The following is a 19,425-nucleotide window of genomic DNA, read 5'->3' as shown; positions in this document are numbered from 1 at the left end:
AGTTTGGTATGGGCCCTGTTTTTAAGTCTGCTATTTTGGCTCTTTACTCCCGGCCGTCGGCTCGTGTGCTGTCTTCGGGCTTTTTGTCTGAACCTTTTCGGATCTCGAATGGAACCCGTCAGGGCTGCCCTTTATCTCCCATTATTTTTGCGCTAGTGATGGAACCCCTGGCGGAGTCCATTCGGGTGGCTGAGGACATTGAGGGCATTACTGTGGGCCGCCGGCACCACAAAATTGGTCTATATGCTGATGATGTTATTCTGGTCCTGACCTCCCCCGACTCTTCTTTGAGTGCTGCTACTGCTGCCCTTGCAAGATTTGGTAGGGTTTCTTACTACAAAGTTAATTCTTCTAAGTCCCAGATCTTACCTATTGTTGCTACACCCTCATTGAAACACGATCTTGGTGTCAAGTTTCCCTATCAATGGGCTGATTCCCGTATTACATACCTTGGCATTTCCCTGACAGCGCCTAGCTCTGATTTGTTTGCTGCCAATTATGTCCCCCTTCTGGCTAAGATCTCCTCCCTCCTTTCTTCCTTTTCTCAACCGATGTTGTCCTGGGCTAGTAGAATAGCCATTGTTAAAATGATGGCGCTACCCCTCATTCTGTATACGTTTCGTACAGTTGCCATTCCCCTCCCGGACTCGTATTTTCCCAAATTACAGTCTATTCTTTCTAAATTTATCTGGGAGGGTAAGAGGTCCAGGGTCCGATTTAAAGTGATGACTAGGCCTTGGTCTCATGGGGGTGCGGGTGTCCCAGATATTAGGAAAAAATACATGGCATCCATCCTTGAACAACTCAAAGTTGGTTGGGACGAAACTTCTAAGTGGCATTGGGCTGAGGTCGAGGAATGCCTGTTAGATGCCCCACTTATGAGTATTCTGCATCCTAAAGACCTGGCCCCCATCAAGGTACACCCCCCTTTATTAAGTCTTAGAGCATCCGTGACTGCCTGGCGTTATTACTTGTCACACACCTCCAGGGAAGATTTGGTTCCTTTGTCGAAATTGCCCTTACTATATGTGACCGCTTTCCTTCCTCAGCTGAGCCTTCGAGGGTGGAGCTCTAGAGGCCTCTATAAGATCGCTCATCTGTTTTCCGACGAGGGGTTGAAACCGTTTTCTATGCTACAGGACGAGTTTCACCTTCCCAAAACCGACTTTTTTAAATATTTGCAATTACTTTTTTCATACTCATGACCCCTCGCGGCTGACCTTTCCCAGATTAGCTTTGAGAATGTGGAGCCGATCCTCACCTGCTAAAGATAGGTTGTCCACATTTTATACTTTCCTCTCTGTCCCTGCTGAGCAGGTCAAACCTCTCCATCTGCTTCGTTGGGAATCAGACCTTGCCAGATCCATTTCTTTGTCGGATTGGTATGCTGCAAATGGGTTTGTCAAACGTGTTTCTAAGGGTGCAGCCCACTGGGAAACGGCTCTGAAAATAGCGTTATGCTGGTATAGGACTCCAAGCCAATTAGCGCACATAGATCCCTCCTGCTCGAGTCTTTGCTGGCGGGGATGCGGTCACATAGGCTCCTTCATACATTTATGGTGGGAGTGCCCTCCAATTCTAGCGTTTTGGACGGCAGTATTTCAATTTATGTCTAATGTAGCTGGCCTCATTATACAGCCCTCCCCTGGTCTGGCTCTTTGTTTTTTGGACACTGATCTTTTCCCCTTGGGGTCACAGGTTGTACTGGGGCAGATAGTGCTGGCAGCTCGGGCTATGATCGCTCGCCAGTGGAAGTCTGCTCTTTGCCTAACCGTAGCTGAGTTAATCCACCATGTCGACTTAGCATTTACTATGGAACGTATGCTGGCCAACAAAAACCATACATATGCTAGCTTCCGTCTTAAGTGGTCCCTTTGGTCCTCTTATATGGACACTAGGAATGCACCTCCTCCCTTACAGTCTTAGGTAGGCCCCGTTGAGATCCCTTATTTACTCCCTGACTACGGGTGGCTTCATTTTCGTTTCTGCTGTATTTCTTTTGTATAATCAGCATTATATCCAGGTATACTGTTCTTGAGCGTGTTTTGTTTTGTTTCTCTTGTTTTCTTGTGTTACCCCTGTTCTCTCTTCTCTTTGTTTGTTCTCTTCTTGTGGTTCCCTTTTTTCCTCTCGTCTACTGTTCCTGTACTTATTTGTTTTTCTAGTTACACCGTAGTACTGGTATTTTGTTCTTTTTGGTGTTTTTATGCCCTGAGACTTGAATGGCGTATTGATCTTATAGGCTGAAATGTGAATATACGGCGCTCTGGTGTTTCTTGTTCTGTTTGTTTTATATATTGTAAAATCCTTTTTTCTCAATAAAAATCAAATTTAAAATGAAAATCTAATAGAAGATAGGTCTGCTGGAATGAGTAGATTCATTATTAGACGATTCTGAGTCATCGCCCACCTGGAGCCTCTCCATAGAGGGGAGTGACAGGGAAAGCCTTTCAGGGTATGGCTTCTTTGCGAGCTGAGACAAGGAAGTATGGATGTCTACCAGAAGTGAGGAGATACTTTTACTTTTATTCCGGATCCGTACTCACCAAACCAACTCCTTGAGGAGGGTCTATAATCTGCACCAGCAAGATGCTTCTGCTCATGATGCTCCTACAGGAGCAGAGGTAGCAGGTACTCAAGGCAGGTAGCCACCACTAGGAGGCCAGTAGCCGAGTCAGACAGATGCTGCAGATGGCTGCCCAAGTAGGCAACAGTGAGATGAGCCATGTAGTCAAGCCGACACAGTAGGTGTTAGTAGGCAAGTGGCAGGCAGCCCACAGGCAGATGCCGCAGATGGCAGCAGGCAGATCTAGCCTTCAGGTAGAGTACAAACAGTATTGAACTCTAGACCCGGTGCACTCCACATAAAAGTCTGTTTCCTTACAGACTGAAACACACACACAAAAAAAACCTCGCTTTTTTTTTAAAAAAAAATTTTTTAAAGGGACTTGCTCACTCACAAAAGTAGTCCTGGTACACCTTCGGCTTACCTCACCTGAGCTGTGGGAGTTGCTGGTAAAAACTCACTGCCATCTCACTGGTTGCTGTTCACATTAGCTGCGCTTTAGGGCAGTCGGTGAAGCCCGGCCAGACAGGTGCGCACAAGCCATAGCAATCGCACAGGCCATCGCAATAGACATAAGTGCTCAGACTAGGCACTAAGCATAAAGGGAAAGCTGAAAGATCCCACACAATTTCCATGCTTGCGACTGTAACACAGACAGGCACATACAGGCCATCGCAATAGACATAAGTGCTCAGACTATGCACTAAGCATAAAGGGAAAGCTGAAAGCTCCCACACAATTTCCATGCCTATGACTGTAACACAGATAGGCACGCACAGGCCACAATAGATTCCACACTGCACTGCGGCACAGATAAGTGCGCACAGGCCCCGTACAAAGCACAACAGGAAGGAAGTTGACAGAGTGCCCATAGCAAAAAAAAATCAGTGCTTTTAGTTTGCACTAAACACAGAGGAAAGCTAGAGAGGACTCAGCTTCCCTTACTGGGCAGTGAATGAGCTGTAACACAGTTGAACAATCAGAGCACTCTGCAGAGCAGGTAAGACAAAACCTAAATCTTTCTCTCAGAAAGAAAGAAAAGGGAAAGAAGAAGGGATAACAGACACCTTCTTCCAATCCCTACAGGAGGCCACAGGGCCTCCTCACCACCTGTCCAGTCACACAGGACAGAAAAAACATGCAGGGGGGAGGTCCTTGTGCCCTCTTATAGGGCAAGCCATGATGAATTAATTGGCTAATTAAAATTCTGCCTGTCCTACCAGCACACAGAGGCAGAAATACCCCATATTGTGCCGCTGGTAGGACGACAAGGAAAGAAGTCTCATAGATGCAGAAATATGGAAGTAATGGTAACGGAATTGTCTGTAAAAAATTGTCCATATATAGATATGGAAAGGGTGTAATGGGGCAAGCCACAAAAAATTGCACTTTTGAGAATTAAAGTAGATGAATATCGGGTAGCGTGTCATTTTATCTGCAAAAAAGATACATGTAAGAAAATTGTGGGAGGAGGGGTTAAAATGTTTTTCTGGCCCCAATAGCATTTTTGATATGGATGACCTATCTACTTATTCAAGACTTCCCACTGATCAGATACTGGTGGCCTATCCTGTGGAAAGAACATCAATATAAAAAATGTTGTTAGGGCCAGAAGGACTGTTTTTGGATCTTTGCATCTAACTAATCTAAACAGACTGCAGATTAAGTCCAAAAGTCTCTAAGGAGGAGTATTCTTGGAAACAAACTGAAAGATAATCAGGGACTCCATGCACATTCCGGTTTTGGACCATATGTCACCACTAAGTGACTCTTACTGTATGGGGCCTGTATGAGGGAAACCATGGGGACCTGTAATAGGGGCACTTATTGTATGGGAGCCTGGAAAGGAGACAGTATGTTACATGGGGGTCTGTAAACAGGTACCGTATACAGTGTGGGAGCCTGTACTGGGGACAGTATACTGTATGATGACGAATAAAGGAGACAATGTACCTTGTATTGGGTCAGTAAAGGAGGCGTTATACCGCATTTGGGCCAGTAAATGAGGCATTATAACACATTGGTGCTCCATGTTTCCTAGTTATGCCATTGATCTTAATGCCATTTGTTCACATAAGAGTTGATTTAAGATTCTGAAGGAGCCATTTGTAGGGTATAGAGATCCAAAGTCACAAATAGATATTGTTGTTGTTGTTGTAGCAAAGTAATGCTATCCCATCAGCTGCTGTATCTGTGACATTTATGAACGTTATTTCTATGAGTCAGGTTTCCAGAAAGTTCCCCCTCTTTTTAAGGCTGTAAAAGGAAACGGGGCCAAATTTACCATTAGGCTCATGAGGCATGGGCATATGGGTGGCCTTTGTGAGAAATGGTTGGGAAGAGCTCAGATTACAGTTCATGCAGTGAGAGTTGATGCAGTGGCTTCCGATTACATATATATAGTATATATTCTATTTCTACATATCATACTACCAAGGTTGAAAGAGGAAAATTTCCTTTAAAGTTCTCCTCTTACATTTTACCATTCCAGAGTGAAGGTTGGGATTACACAGAGAGTTGGTTTTGTCTCACTTTTATACTAGTTGATCAGATTTTTATATAAGGTTCACAACCTGATCATATTAATGACCATATACTCAGATAATAAGGAAAAGCAGGAGGGTATAACTAATGAAGTAAAACACACCATCTGCTCAGCTCCTCCAGCTCTACAACCTAGTTCCCAAAGATTGGGCAGCATGTTCAACTATACCTGAGGAAGAGGCTGAGAGCCTCGAAAGCTTGTAATCTGTCATCATTATTAGTTAATAGTTAGTCATTAAAAAAGGTGTCAACTGCTGAAGACTCTCAAGTTTTTTTTTTATATTCCATACCCCCTGGCTAACACGGTACAAGAACATACTTTCTCCAAATTCACAGGTTCAGTTTTAGTGATGTTAAGTCTTACAAGTTTCGGTTCTAGCTACTTATTATCTCTGTAAAGAACAGATTGACACTTAGGGAATAGTATAATCCTCCAGATATCCAATCCTTACCCATATGTTTATATACCTTTTATTTTTCTGTTTTGAAAAGTTTGGAAATTCTTCAGCTCTTTTGAAGTTAAGCCTCTTATTATCACTGGACACTGGTGAAATACTGAGGCTAGATTACTCATATTTATACTTAATAATTTGTGTAAAATGTAACTAGCTTTCTGAACTGTGTCCTATGTTCATACTGCCTATGCCAATTTTGCATTTGTAAATTTGTAAAAATTAAAAAAATAAAAATAAAAAGAGAATGATAGAAAAAATAAATTACGAGTTACATCTTAGTATGTTAGAGATTTAACAGTTCAATTGACACGGCTGTCCTAGTAAATATGTTTAGCCCACATGAAATGATAATTCAGGAGATACTTTTCTGATAGCTCAGGAGTTGACAATTGGGTTGTACCGTTCCCCATGTCATAGGGGTGTGACCATACACAGTGTGGCACTGTCAGTAATGATTGTTCAATGTCAGAGAGTATAGGTATACACCCTCATCTAGAAACATTCAGATGTTAATTTACTCTTTTTTTCATGAATTTCTGGGAGTATTAATAGAGGAAAGACTCTGTGCACAGTACTGATTAGTATTTACTGAAACAGGTTTTCTTGAAAGCCCCCTTAATGTTGTGATTGTCACCTAGTACGGTATCATATGCTATCAATAATTTTGTGGAATTTTAAATAATTGCAATCTTCGCCCTTTCCATCTTCTTCAAAGCCCTCGACCCTTAGTTGCTTGAGCTGCTCTGTTAGTGTGCACCCTACTTTAGCTTTGAGACAAATCTGTGACTTTTGGGCTGTATGGATGCAACATGACACATTTTTACAACGTTTGCATATGAAATTTATTAGGGAGATTAATACAATACTAAGAGGGGATAAGGGAGGACAAAATTAAAGACTAAGACGCTCCCATTTTCAGTATTCTTCAATATTCAGTCATTTACACTCTTTACTCTTCGCTTTCCTTCTGTATAAAAAAAAGAGGAAAAGATATTAAACTTTAATAGATTCTAAAAACATACACACCGCATAAAGTTCCAAATATTTGAATGCTACCTTTCCACCGATGTCACGGCTTTTGGCCCTCAGTTTGTTCACTTGGGACTCAGCAATGTCGGCTCTCTCCTCAGCCTCTTCCAGCTCATGCTGAACCTTCCTGAAGCGGCTCAAGTGGGCATTTGCCTGTTCCTCCTAAAATGACAGTGGGCAATAATCATAGATCAGTGGTTCTTAACATTGTTTGAGGTATCGAACCCACCAGTTTCATATGCACATTCACCGAACCCTTCTTTAGTGATAAATATGATTTTTTTTTCCAAATTCAAGACATAGGTATATGTTTTTTTACTGGTACACAAAATGAACCGTGCATAGGGCCTAGGGTTCGATCGAACCCTGGTTAAGAACCACTGTCATAGATTAATCCTCTGTTACAAAACAACATCAAATATCTTAATTTCTACAGCTAGATTTTACTTACAGATTCCTCAGCCTGTCTCTTGTAGGCCTTAACCTTCAGCTGCAGTTTATCGACCAGATCCTGGAGTCTCAGAACGTTCTTCCTGTCTTCCTCAGTCTATAAAATGGGAATTAATTATTACAAAATTAACTATGATTTAAGGTAATATAGTAATACCATTAACCAAGGATATCTTACATGACACATAGTTGTTTTTTTTCATATTTCTGTCTTTTTTTTTGTTACCTGGTAGGTCAGTTCCTTCACTCTCCTCTCATATTTACGAACACCTTTCACTGCTTCAACTCCACGTTTCTGTTCATTGTCCAGCTCATTTTCCAGTTCACGGACCTGCAGATGACAGTAGTATAAAGATGTAACTATGTAATATAATTGTATTTGCACTTCTCTGAAGACTTTAGAATTGTGCTCACCCTGGATTCCAGTTTCTGGAGCTGTTTCTTGCCACCCTTGAGTGCCAGCTGTTCAGCTTCATCCAGACGATGCTGCAGGTCCTTCACGGTCTGTTCCAGGTTCTTCTTCATTCTCTCCAAGTGAGCACTAGTGTCCTGCTCCTTCTTCAGCTCTTCTGCCATCAGAGCAGCCTTAAAAACAATAAAGCAGCAATAAGTTTGGGATCAGTTCAAAACTGATATACTCTACACTAGTAGCATGAAGGGACAATAAAGAGTAGGCTTACATCAGTGATGGCCTTCTTGGCTTTATCTTCAGCATTTCTTGCTTCCTGAACAGCCTCCTCAACCTCACTGCTGAGCTGACCAATGTCACCTTCAAGCTTCTTCTTGCTGTTGATCAGGCTGGTGTTCTAATGGAGAAAATACACTTTTTAATATTGCACAATGGTCTGGGTAAATATTTTTATCGTTTTTCCAGTTCATGTTAGTAGGAGATCTTACCTGAGAGTGCAGAAGCTGAAGACGTTCACTGGCATCCAGAAGTTCCTGTTCTGCAATCTTGCGAGATCTCTCAGTCTGTTCCAGAGCAGCTCTAGACTCCTCAATTTCAGCTTGTTGCAGACTGGCTCTACGTTCAATGACGGCAACCTGTTCTTTCAGATCTTCCTGTCCTCTCAAGGCATCATCCAGTTGCAATTGAGCATCCTGTTAGAAAAGTGGACCGATAGTGTTAAACTTTATAAATACTATTAATCTTTATTTATTTGTAGTGAGCTCATAAGAAATCTATTGATTATAAAGTTTGAAACACAATAATTGGTAGAATAATATAAATTACATGGTGGTATTTTATAAATGATATATTGTAGTGGGGTTCAGGTATAAATTTTGAAATACATATGTGTATGTATATATGTGTGTATACATGTAGACATGTATGTATGTATGTATGTATATTTCCTTTTGTCATGAGTACCTTCAGTTGTGCTTGCACATTCCTGAGTTGTTTCTGTGCCTCTGCAGCTTGGCGATTGGCATGGCTGAGTTGAATCTCAAGTTCATTCAAGTCTCCTTCCATCTTCTTCTTCAGTCTCAGAGCATCATTTCTGCTTCTGATTTCAGAGTCCAGTGTGCTCTGAATGGTGTCAATAGACCTCTGGCTGTTCCTCTTCAGCTGCTCAATCTCCTCATCCTTCTCTGCAATCTTCCTGTCCACTTCTGATTTAATCTGGTTAAGCTCAAGCTGGACACGCAGGATCTTGGCTTCCTCATGTTCCAGTGATCCCTTTAAAAATTATTAAAAAAACAAAAATGAAATGTAAAGAAATATTAATGATACACTATGAGCATGTAATATATCTTTAAATATTTAAGACCCATAGTAAAGTGTATAAATTGTATTAATTGAGATTTACCTCAGCTTCCTCCAAAGCAGCCTGAAGATCGCCCTTTTCTTGCTCAACCTGTTTCTTGGCCTTCTCTAACTCATTAATAGACTTCCCAGTCTCACCAATCTGTTCAGTCAGATCTGAGATCTCCTCTAAAGAAGAGAGTTAGAAATAAATGTGAACATTGTGAAATGTGAAGATGTAGTATGAAATATCAAACGTGCAGGCCATTAAGCATAGCTAAGCCAGTAAAACAATGTAACAGCGGATTCTAGGTTGAGCATTTTATATGCAAAAGAAATACTGGATGCAGAAATAGACTCACGTTGCAAGTTCTTGTTTTCACGTTTCAAGGTCTCAACTTGTTCCAGAGCCTCTTCATAAGCATTCTTCAACTTGAAGATTTCAGTGCTCAAGCTGCGGGCTTCTTTCTGAGCAGCCTCAAGCTCGGCCTGTCCCTCTTCATATTTCTGTTTCCATTCAACCAAGACCTTTAAAAAAATAATTAATGAAATCTATTGTATCTCTCTAGGCATCAGCAAAGTTGTAATATTATAACAGTTTCGAGGTGAAAATCTACCTTATCAAAGTTCCTCTGCTTCTTGTCAAGAGCAGCTGCGGCACCATTTGCTCTCTCCACATCAACCATAAGGTCCTCCACTTCAGCCTGCAGTCTCTGCTTGGTCTTTTCCAAGGAGGCACACTTGGAGTTCACAGCTTCTACCTGCTCCTCAGCATCCTGAAGGCGCTGAGCCAGCTTCTTCCTATAAGTACATTTATCAAATGTATCAAAGGAATGGTTTTCTTTATTTAGAGATTTACCCTAAAAGTTGATCCCTAAGAGTGTAGTATCAGTTGGTGTTTGAGCTTACTTAGCCTCTTCCAGCTCTTCTGTGCGCTGAATGGCATCAGTTTCATATTTGGTCCTCCATTGTGCAACTTCACCATTAGCTTTGGACAAAGAACGCTGGAGTTCAGCCTTGGCTTCTTGTTCCTCTTCATATTGCTCACGGAGCAAGTCGTTGTCGTGACGGGCAGATTGAAGGGCGTGGGCAAGGGCGTTCTTAGCCTAAATTGTACAGATATTTCGCTTGTTAACACATCAAAATGATCATGTCAAAATTTTACTCGTAAGTTTTATCAAACTTCCTAATACCTTTGATTCCTCCTCCAGTTGTCTCTTGAGTTCCTCCACCTGCTGGGTGAATCCCTGCTTTCCTCTGGAGAGCTGAGAAATCAGAGATTCTTTCTCCTCAAGTTGACGAGACAGCTCACCTAGAATTATGAAAAGATGTTCCATATTCCAAGTATTTAAGGATTACACTTTTGATAACATTTGGAAATGAAATATTGAAAGTTTTATGTGATAAAATGTGATAATCAGGACCACACTATAAATAATCAGAAAACCGGTATAGCATGTACTGGTAATATGTTTTTTCTCCTAAATAAATTATTGTATGCTACTGACTATAGTAAAAAAAAAATAATTAATGAATAAATGAATTTACCGGTTTCTGTCTGCAAACGTGCTTTTTGAACGGAGATGTCATTAATCACACGTTGATGCTCATCATCCTTAGCCTTCACTTCACTCAGTTGGTCCTCAACTACACGGTTGATCTTCTCAAGGTTGGCCTTCAAGAACAAATTATAAGATTAAGAGGTGTTTCCACAAAAAAAGGAGAATTCTAGAGAGAATCCTAGAAAATAACTAGGATCTGGCGTTACCTTGGCTTTAGAGATGCTCTCCAGGTTGCTGGCAAGATCATCAACTTCCATCTTCAGTTCACTCTTCTCCTTCTCCAATTTTTGCTTCACGCGCTGCAGGTTATCGATTTGTTCACCAAGTTCAGCAACGCTGTCGGCATGCTTCTTGCGCAGGGCAGCAGCTGTAGCTTCATGTTGAAGGGTGGCTTCTTCCAGATCACGTCTAACTTTCTGGAACTCAGCTTCACGCTTCTTGTTCACCTCAATCTGGGCAGATGTTGCACCTCCAGCTTCTTCAAGTCTTTCACTGATCTCTTCAAGTTCTCTAGAAAGATCAGCTCTCTGTTTTTCAACCTTGGCACGAGCTGCACGTTCAGCTTCAATTTCTTCCTCAAGTTCTTCAATGCGAGCCTGGAAAAGCAGCAGTTGGTAAATACATGTAATATAATCTTTGGATTATTACATAATGACACCATCTTGTCTTTACCTGCAGTTCTTTGATCTTTTTCTGCAGTTGTGATCCCAGGGATTGCTCATCCTCTATCTTTCCTTGCAACTGGGTAATTTCAAAGTCCTTCCTGTGAGGTAAAAACAATGTGCATTATAAACATGATCTTAATTTAAATATTTTGTATTAAAATCGAATTTTAGAAATAATGACAAACTTTTTAAGTTTTTCCTCAGTTTGCTGCTTGTCATTTTCAAGATCCATGACTGTTTCCTGAGACAGTTTGAGATCACCTTCAAGCTTTCTCTTAGCTCTCTCAAGGTCAAGGCGGAGTTTCTTCTCTTGTTCAAGAGAACCTTCAAGCTACACGGATAGAAAATGTCTCACTTATTTCTTATAAATTTGGATTTAACCAAATTTTGGAATGAAATATTTTAGAGATACTTACATCATCTACTTGCTGTTCCAGCTTTGTCTTGGCTTTTGTCAAAGAGCTGACTTTGTCTTCCTCAGCCTGAAGATCATCAAGAGTTTGCTGATGAGCTTCTTGAAGAGCCTTCTTCTCCTTAGTGACTTTGGAGACATTTTCATCAAGAGCTGCCAATTCTTCAGTAAGGTTTTTAACCTATAATCAATGAATACTCATGAGCTTAGAAACATATTTTGTGGTATACTGGTGAGCAGATGACTTTTCATTATTGACTATACCTTGTTCTCTGTGGCATGTTTTTCTTTTTCAACTTTAGCCAGGGTGAGTTCCAAGTCATCAATGTCTTTCTTCAACTCAGAGCACTCATCCTCTAATTTCCTCTTTTTGGCGGTGAGCTCAGCATTACTTTCTTCTTCATCTTCAAGTCTTTCATTCAGTTCCTTGAGCTTTGATTCCAATTGGATCTTATTCTTGATGAGACCTTCACATCTTTCCTCAGCATCTGCCAAAGTCTCAGATTCCTACACAAATTAAAATTCTGTTAGTCTTGTGTGCAACTTGCAGTGAACTGATATAAGGATATTTTAATGTATGAAAATGTATTTACAGATTGAACTTGGAGAAGCAAGTCATTCTTTTCTTGGACAAGGGCAACCATTTTTTCTTCTAGCTCCTTTTTCTTGGCTTCTGCCTTAGCCAAAGCTTCTTTTGTCTTCTCAAACTCCTCCTTCATGTTAGCCATCTCTTTTTCTGTCTCAGCACTCTTCAGAAGAGGCTTGATCTTGAAGTACAGCTTCATCCATGGCCAATGTTTGACATTTGTGAAGGACCTGATGTTGTACTGGATGATAATTATGGCCTCCCTGTTTGAACATAGTGGATTTAGTTGTTGGTTATCCAAACACACATACAGAATATAGATATGAACAGATATATCCTTAAAAAGAAAAATACCTTCTCTCCATCATCTTCTTGAATTCAACTCTCATCAAGAAACCTCTGCAAAGTGCCTGAGTACGAGTGATCAGTTGTGCCAATTTTTCATCTCTCATCTCTTCCAGGGTACCCAGGAGACCAGCTTTGAAGAACACCTTGAGACATGAAAAAATTAATGTCAAAGACCCACAGAGACCTCATTTACCGAGATGTCTGATAGTTACTCACTATATACCTTAGTGTGTCCAAATCTGTACTGAGTGTGATCGACATCAATTGAGCCCAAGAGTTTCTCAGATGCCTTCTTGCTGTCAATAAACTGCCCATCAGGGATTGCACTAGCGTTCAGTACCTTGTAACTAATGAACAAAAGGAATGGGAAAAATACAGGTCAATCTTAAGTGTTTTATTAACTTTAATTGGCAATATATGTTATATCAGTTGTAAGTGAGATATAATACACTTGTATTATGGGAGAAGAAAATAAAATTACCGCTGCTTAAAGTCAGCATAGAGAATTCTGCTTGGGAATCCCTTTCTGCAAATTCTGATACCTTCCAGCACACCGTTACATCTCAGTTGGTGAATGATCAAGTGGTTGTCCATGATACCTGAAGGTAAATAATTATTTTGATTTCACCAATGGTAAACAATGGCTTTTCATTATACTGTTCTCTGTTTATCTGAACAGCTGAACATAAATATATGAATAAATACCTGGAGTCTTGGTCTCGTTGGGGATCAGACAACGCACAAAGTGAGGATGAGTGCTCTTCAAGTTGGTCATCAGTTTGTTCAAGTTTTCCTAAAGCAGACACAAAATAATATACAATTAGTTGCATTTAGACATCTAATGAACATCTATATTTCTGTAAATCTTTAACACATTGAATTACACATACATTTAATGTTGATAAAAAGCAATTATTTCTACTGACCCTGAAGAGAGCAGACACAGTCTGGAAGGAGGATCCCTTCTTCTTCTTTCCACCTTTTCCACCAGCGCCGGCATCTGCAACAGTAAATAAGAGTGAAGAAAAATATTAAAGACCATCTTTATCATGCAAGTTCTCTCAATGTTTTTTATGATGTAATGTGCTCAATATGAAGGCAGCAGTAATGTACAAGAACGAGTCACTTACCTTCAGCAGCATTGTGGCTGGAATACAAGAAGGACAACAGTTTGACAGAAGACTTCTGGTAGAGTTGGATGACAGATTCATTCAATGGATCCTTATTCTTCTCCAGCCAGCCCGTGATGTTGTAATCCACAGTACCAGCATAATGCACAAGAGAGAAGTGAGCTTCAGCTTTTCCTTTGCCGGGCTTGGGCTTCTCAAAGTTCTTGCACTTGCCAAGATGCTGTTCATAAAGCTTGTTCTTGAAGGATGTGTCAGTGGCTTTTGGGAACATGCACTCTTCTTCAAGGATGGAGAAAATACCCATGGGCTGAAAGCAGATAGTAAATATTGAGTTCCTAAATAACGTGGTTATTTAATGAAGACTTATAGAATTCATATTCATAAGCTTACCTTCTCAATGAGTTCAATGCAGGCAGCCAAGTCCATACCAAAGTCAATGAACTCCCAGTCAATGCCTTCCTTCTTATATTCTTCTTGTTCCAGAACGAACATGTGGTGGTTGAAGAACTGCTGCAGCTTCTCATTGGTGAAGTTGATGCAGAGCTGTTCCAGGGTGTTGAACTGTAAATGATACAAATTATGTGAGAAAGTACAGTATGGCTGGCTCAGGAGACTTATAATACTTGAATAGCTTAAATATTTACGTCAAAGATTTCAAATCCAGCAATATCCAGCACACCAATGAAGAATTGTCTGGGCTGTTTGGTGTCCAGTTGTTGGTTGATACGTGTGACCATCCACAAGAACAATTTCTCAAAGACGGACTTGCTGAGGGCACCGACAGAGTTGTAGACCTGAAGTGGACAGTACCACAATGTTCACATAAAGCGCTTTATTAAACTGGCTCAGTTTTTTCTTAAATATTTTTTCTTCACAATGTACCTGTGATACAGTCTGTCCCTTGGTGACAAATTCATTACCGACTTTCACTCTTGGGTAGCACAATGCCTTAAGCAAGTCAGCAGCATTCAAGCCCATCAAATATCCAACTTTGTCAGCAACTACATTTTAGATACATAGCACCGTGTTATTTTAAGTGGATGATAAAAGAGAAGAATCCGCAGTTATCTTATTGCATATTGAAAAGTAGTGCTAACCTTCAGTGCCATCTGGCTCAGCCTGCTCTTCCCTCTGCTTCTGCTTGAATTTCATGTTACCATTGTGCATGACAGCACCAGTCATTTTGTAGATGCCCATCTTCTCTTCTTGAGTGAATCCCAGGATATCAATAGCAGTCTGTTAGACAATAATACAATACAGGATCATTAGACATTAGCCTTTACCAGATATACAGCAATAACATTCTCTTTTATGTACCACACACTTACATCTGTGGCTACCAATTCCTCTTCATCATTAATACTCTTCACTGTGATCTCACCCTGGCTGATCCAAGGGTAGTCATATGGGTTGGTGGTGACAAGAAGCATCTCTGAACAGAACAAGAATATAATCCAGTAAGGGCTCAAAACATAACACTTATCTCATGCATTTTCTTTCTTAAGAACCTCTGCATTAAATGCTTATTTCATAAACTTACCAACAATCTCTGGTTTATGGTTTGTCAAGATTTGGTAGAAGATGTGGTAGCTTCTTTCAGCTGAAAGCTGGAATGTTACTCTAGACTTTTCCAGCAGATCTGTAGTTGTGTATAAAAAGGGACCTTTTAGTACATGTCATAAGTCACAATAAGTAAGAGACACATAAGGAATCTAATTCTTACAAGTTTCAATATCAGCAGAAGACAGTTTTCCTGTGGTTCCGAAATGGATTCTGATAAATTTACCCTAAACGAGACAAAGAGCAGAGTTTAATGCTTAGGAATTATATAGATAAGAAAGTATAAAGTTGTTAGAGCAGATTGGTACTTATAATACTTACAAAACGAGAGGAGTTATCATTTCTCACGGTCTTGGCATTACCAAAGGCTTCCAGCAGAGGGTTAGCCTGGATAATTTGATCCTCCAGATTTCCCTTGAGAGTGTAAAAAATGCATCAATTTAGTTTCTTCACTATTATTAATAGTTTATGATGAATTTTATGATTAGGAAATCAAAGTAGAAACTAACAAACTATGATGCTAACATGCTATATCACATTGAAAAGAGCATAGCGCATTCTGAGCTTTACTTTTATAGTTTGCTATAATACATAAACACTTGTCTTTTCGTGGGTAGGAGCTAAGGTTCCTGTAATTTAGTATTTACCTTTATGCTGTTGGCAGTTTCCTTCTTCTTTCCGGAATCTCCAATAGCTGCAATTGTTGCAAAGTACTGGATGACACGCTTGGTGTTTACAGTCTTACCAGCACCAGATTCTCCACTGGGGATAAGGGAGAGAGTGAATGAATTATGACTATATAGAACTCAGAAACATTGTATATCTCAGAAAAAATGTAGCTGACATTACTTACGTAATCAGGACAGACTGATTTTCACGATCTGACAGTAAAAAGATAAAATATTAATATTAAATAAATATTCTGTAGAAATAATGTTTCATAGGTGTGTGTGTTGAGAGTTGTGTGTACCTGTTAACATGAACTGATAGGCGTTATCAGAGATGGAGAAGATGTGTGGTGGGGCTTCCATACGCTTCTTTCCTCTGTAGCCAGCTACCACCTCAGGGTTGTACACTGGCAGCCACTTGTAGGGGTTGACAGTGACGCAGAAAAGCCCAGAGTAGGTCTGTAATACATTTAATACATTGTGTATTGAAATACTTTACTTTAATTTTCTAATTCTCCAAGGTTATAGCTAAGGTAAACTGTTCCCCAGAAAGGGTAGTACCTGTCTCCTCCTTTATATGAGTTGCTCCATTAGATATGCAAATGTTATCTGTTTTTAATCCCTTTATTACCATGATTATATCATTGTAATTAATACAGCCTAATACCTTAGTATTTTAGAATTTTTTCCTTATTTATATGTCTATTAGACATGTTATTCCTTAAACTGTCAGTCCTTATTAACCATTATAGTATTCAAAACCTTTCCTACTTACGTAGATCATCCAGGCTGCATAACGCTCTTTGAGGTTAAAAAGCACAGAAGCCTCATTCAAGTGAGTCATCATGGCCATGTCTTCAATTTTGTCGTACTTTGGAGGATTCTGAGGGTAAACTTGGCTTTCCTTTACAGTTACGGTCTGGAAAGAGGAGAAAACATTTAATGGTGCAGCAGACAAACGGTTAATGTAGCATCTGATTTATGTGAATTATAGATATAATATTTTACCCTTCCATCATCAGTTTTCACTGTGATTTTTCCATCCTCGCGAGCAGTGACAAAACCTTTCACGTAGAGTTCCTTTTGATCATCTACGAAGCAGGTGTTCTTTGCATCAAAGGGTTTGTTCTGGGCCTCCAGTCTCTCTTTCTCCGATTTACGGAGGTACTGGGCGGCTTCGCCAAAACAGGCCATCTCACCGTCACCCATGGTTGCTGGTTTCTACAAGTGATATTTTATATCATACAGCTCAGTATCTTTATAAAACACATCTCACGGCAGTACATTCATACATAAAACACAAGCCAAACTACTGAAATATAAAAACCATAAAATGTATTTAGTTATATCCTACTTTATTTTCAAAAGGCTACATAATATTTATTAATTAGAAAATTATTTAAAAATGAATATCTCAATATTCTTTTTATGACTAATTTGCCTTGTTAGTGTTGGTGAGATCGGAGACTGAACAATATTTAACCAAATGTAGTGATTGGTGAAATTTTTGCCCAACCTAGAGTCTCTGAATCCAAAAACCTATAAACTTTCAGAGCAGAAAGGCCCCTTCACTGGACAAATGGGTGAGAACAATAGTTATATATCATTGCAATAAGCCATGGCAGTTCTTAGTGGTCAATAAATGTGGAGCCTGTCTCTCCATCCTTCCTTTATATAATGGCCTGGAGAAACATCTTTGTAATCCAATTAACAAATATAGACTCTATGGTTAAAAAATAAAGTTATCACTCCTATATTACTTTTGTAACATATATATGATGTATATTATTTTCAATAGCAGATATACCTAAATGTATGGGTATATGTGTTCACGTTACATGTGTGCATATGTGTGAAGAGAAAAAAGGCAACAAAATCTTAAGTCCTTTTAGAACGGCACAAACTTAGAGTAAACCTAATCTAATCAAGATGTGCCAGAAATGCTGACCGTATAGCACCAGACTTTTATGACTCTTTAGTTCCCCAAATAATTCCTGCGACATACTGTCCCATACTGTAAATGGTACAGAACAATATCTCTCTGGGTGTCAGGGACTCCTTGCTGCATAGATAACTATACTGCTAGGAGTTCCTTTCCCAACTTAAGGTGCAGGTTGGCAAATCCGGCCAACACATGGACCAAGTTTCATGGCTGAAACTTGTTCATGTGAATACATCTTTACACTCTGTTCACATGTACATTGAGGTTTCCAGCCTAAAACAGAAATCACAACACAATGCCAGATTAGTCATAGCACGCATACCAACGGTGCCCGACAGACCCCTTATAATGGGGTTTGTTAGGCTCCATTGAGGCATTCAGAATTTTCCAACAAATGCAATGGAATCTGTGATGAAGACTCATGATGGAGCATCCAGCACAGATGTCAACATTGCTCTACAGGACTCAAGAACTAAGATGCCGTTTGTTCTACAAACACTATGTTGCACAAAGATTTTCTAATTATGTGGCGATGACTAATCCACCATACTGACCAGGCAAAACACAGAAAAACATAAAGACTCACCTTTTGTTGTTGAAGAGGGCAGAAAAAAATTGGTGATCCCCCTCTGTAGGAAAGAAGTTAAATTTATTAAATGAATTAAGTGAAAAGTAACCAAGAAAATCTATAACAAATATTTTCCCGATTTGTATAAGGAGATATATAACCCACTAGGATTGGTATACAGTAGTAGTACTATGATGTGGTATATGATGGACCTTTTATCTATAGCTCATTCCAAGAATTTAGATTTTTTTTAAGGGGCAAAATTAATTTCTAGTCAAGTTTTTGGTAAGGTCACATACACATGAATAATATGGGGTAATAAATGTTTTCTTCTCCACTAGCAGTTAGGACTTTCCCTAACGTATCCCATCACATGGAAAAATACACAATACTCACCACCAACACAAATGTGACAAGCGAAAGTCCCTCAAGGCTGCTTATATAGAGCAGCCCTCTGCCTACTCAGCTCACTACAAGAAAGGAAGTGTCTTCAGATTTCCTTAAGTGTGCAACAAGCCTAAATTGTCAGTCCATCACAAGTAAAAATAACTCACACAGAGTAGTAGGAGGCCTGGATACCCGGCCTGCACCTGCCCTCTTCTAAATGAGATAACTTTCTGGGATCCTACAATCCAGTAATATGTGATATAATGTAATGTAACGTTCATGTATATACTAAAGCCAATGTATTCACAGTATTGTGTAGTAAAATTCTAATTCTGATTCCTTCTGATTTACATTAGAAAGAACATTACATTTCCCTACAGTGTCACATTGAGATTTGCTGGAAATCATCTTTCCAACTTTACTATCAATATAATTTTACCTTATAAAATAAAGCACACAAGAAATTCAAGTTAATTATCTTTTAGATTTTTCTTATATTAATACCCTAATGTGTGACATTTATCCAGTGTATTGTATGTCAGTCCCAAACGCGGGCAGAGGATGCTCATGAACTAGGTGCGTCTTCTAGAAGTCCCTGCGTCTTGGCTGAAATCTACCCCAGCGTAAATGATAATGATGGGGCACAGATGATGGTATTATAGGTTGTATTGGGATACCAATTATTTGTATGTTTTTTATGTAGAGGGGTATTCCAGTTACTTCAAGTTGCTCACTATACACAGAGTACGGGATAACATGGGGGCTGCACCATTGGAACCACCACCAAGTTTGCGGGTTGCTTGTAT

At 39.7% G+C, this 19,425-nt stretch overlaps 1 protein-coding gene across 1 annotated transcript; it reads right to left on the bottom strand.

The window, feature by feature from the left end:
- Positions 1 to 6,394: 6,394 nt before the first annotated feature.
- On the bottom strand, positions 6,395 to 18,286 carry LOC142184670 (myosin-4-like). The gene is made up of 40 exons (XM_075259714.1): positions 18,251 to 18,286; positions 16,731 to 16,943; positions 16,498 to 16,641; positions 16,025 to 16,181; positions 15,908 to 15,935; positions 15,702 to 15,816; positions 15,376 to 15,468; positions 15,218 to 15,281; positions 15,035 to 15,133; positions 14,823 to 14,926; positions 14,592 to 14,730; positions 14,377 to 14,495; positions 14,139 to 14,288; positions 13,885 to 14,055; positions 13,495 to 13,801; positions 13,291 to 13,364; positions 13,070 to 13,157; positions 12,846 to 12,963; positions 12,588 to 12,711; positions 12,371 to 12,507; positions 12,024 to 12,279; positions 11,695 to 11,937; positions 11,435 to 11,611; positions 11,204 to 11,349; positions 11,026 to 11,116; positions 10,560 to 10,949; positions 10,340 to 10,466; positions 9,985 to 10,103; positions 9,701 to 9,897; positions 9,409 to 9,592; positions 9,154 to 9,319; positions 8,856 to 8,980; positions 8,417 to 8,725; positions 7,942 to 8,145; positions 7,725 to 7,850; positions 7,459 to 7,629; positions 7,271 to 7,375; positions 7,046 to 7,141; positions 6,622 to 6,756; positions 6,395 to 6,532 (listed from the first exon to the last, which is right to left on the bottom strand). The coding sequence occupies exons 2-40, from the start codon at positions 16,929 to 16,931 to the stop codon at positions 6,515 to 6,517; spliced, it is 5,817 nt and encodes a 1,938-aa protein (XP_075115815.1). The 5' UTR covers positions 16,932 to 16,943; positions 18,251 to 18,286; the 3' UTR covers positions 6,395 to 6,514.
- Between the last annotated feature and the right edge of the window lie 1,139 nt (positions 18,287 to 19,425).

The sequence above is a fragment of the Leptodactylus fuscus genome, chromosome 11, assembly GCF_031893055.1.
Source record: "Leptodactylus fuscus isolate aLepFus1 chromosome 11, aLepFus1.hap2, whole genome shotgun sequence".
NCBI lineage: Eukaryota > Metazoa > Chordata > Amphibia > Anura > Leptodactylidae > Leptodactylus > Leptodactylus fuscus.
The sequence above is the reverse complement of the archived record's forward strand: the minus strand, read 5'-3'. Positions and strand labels throughout refer to the sequence as shown.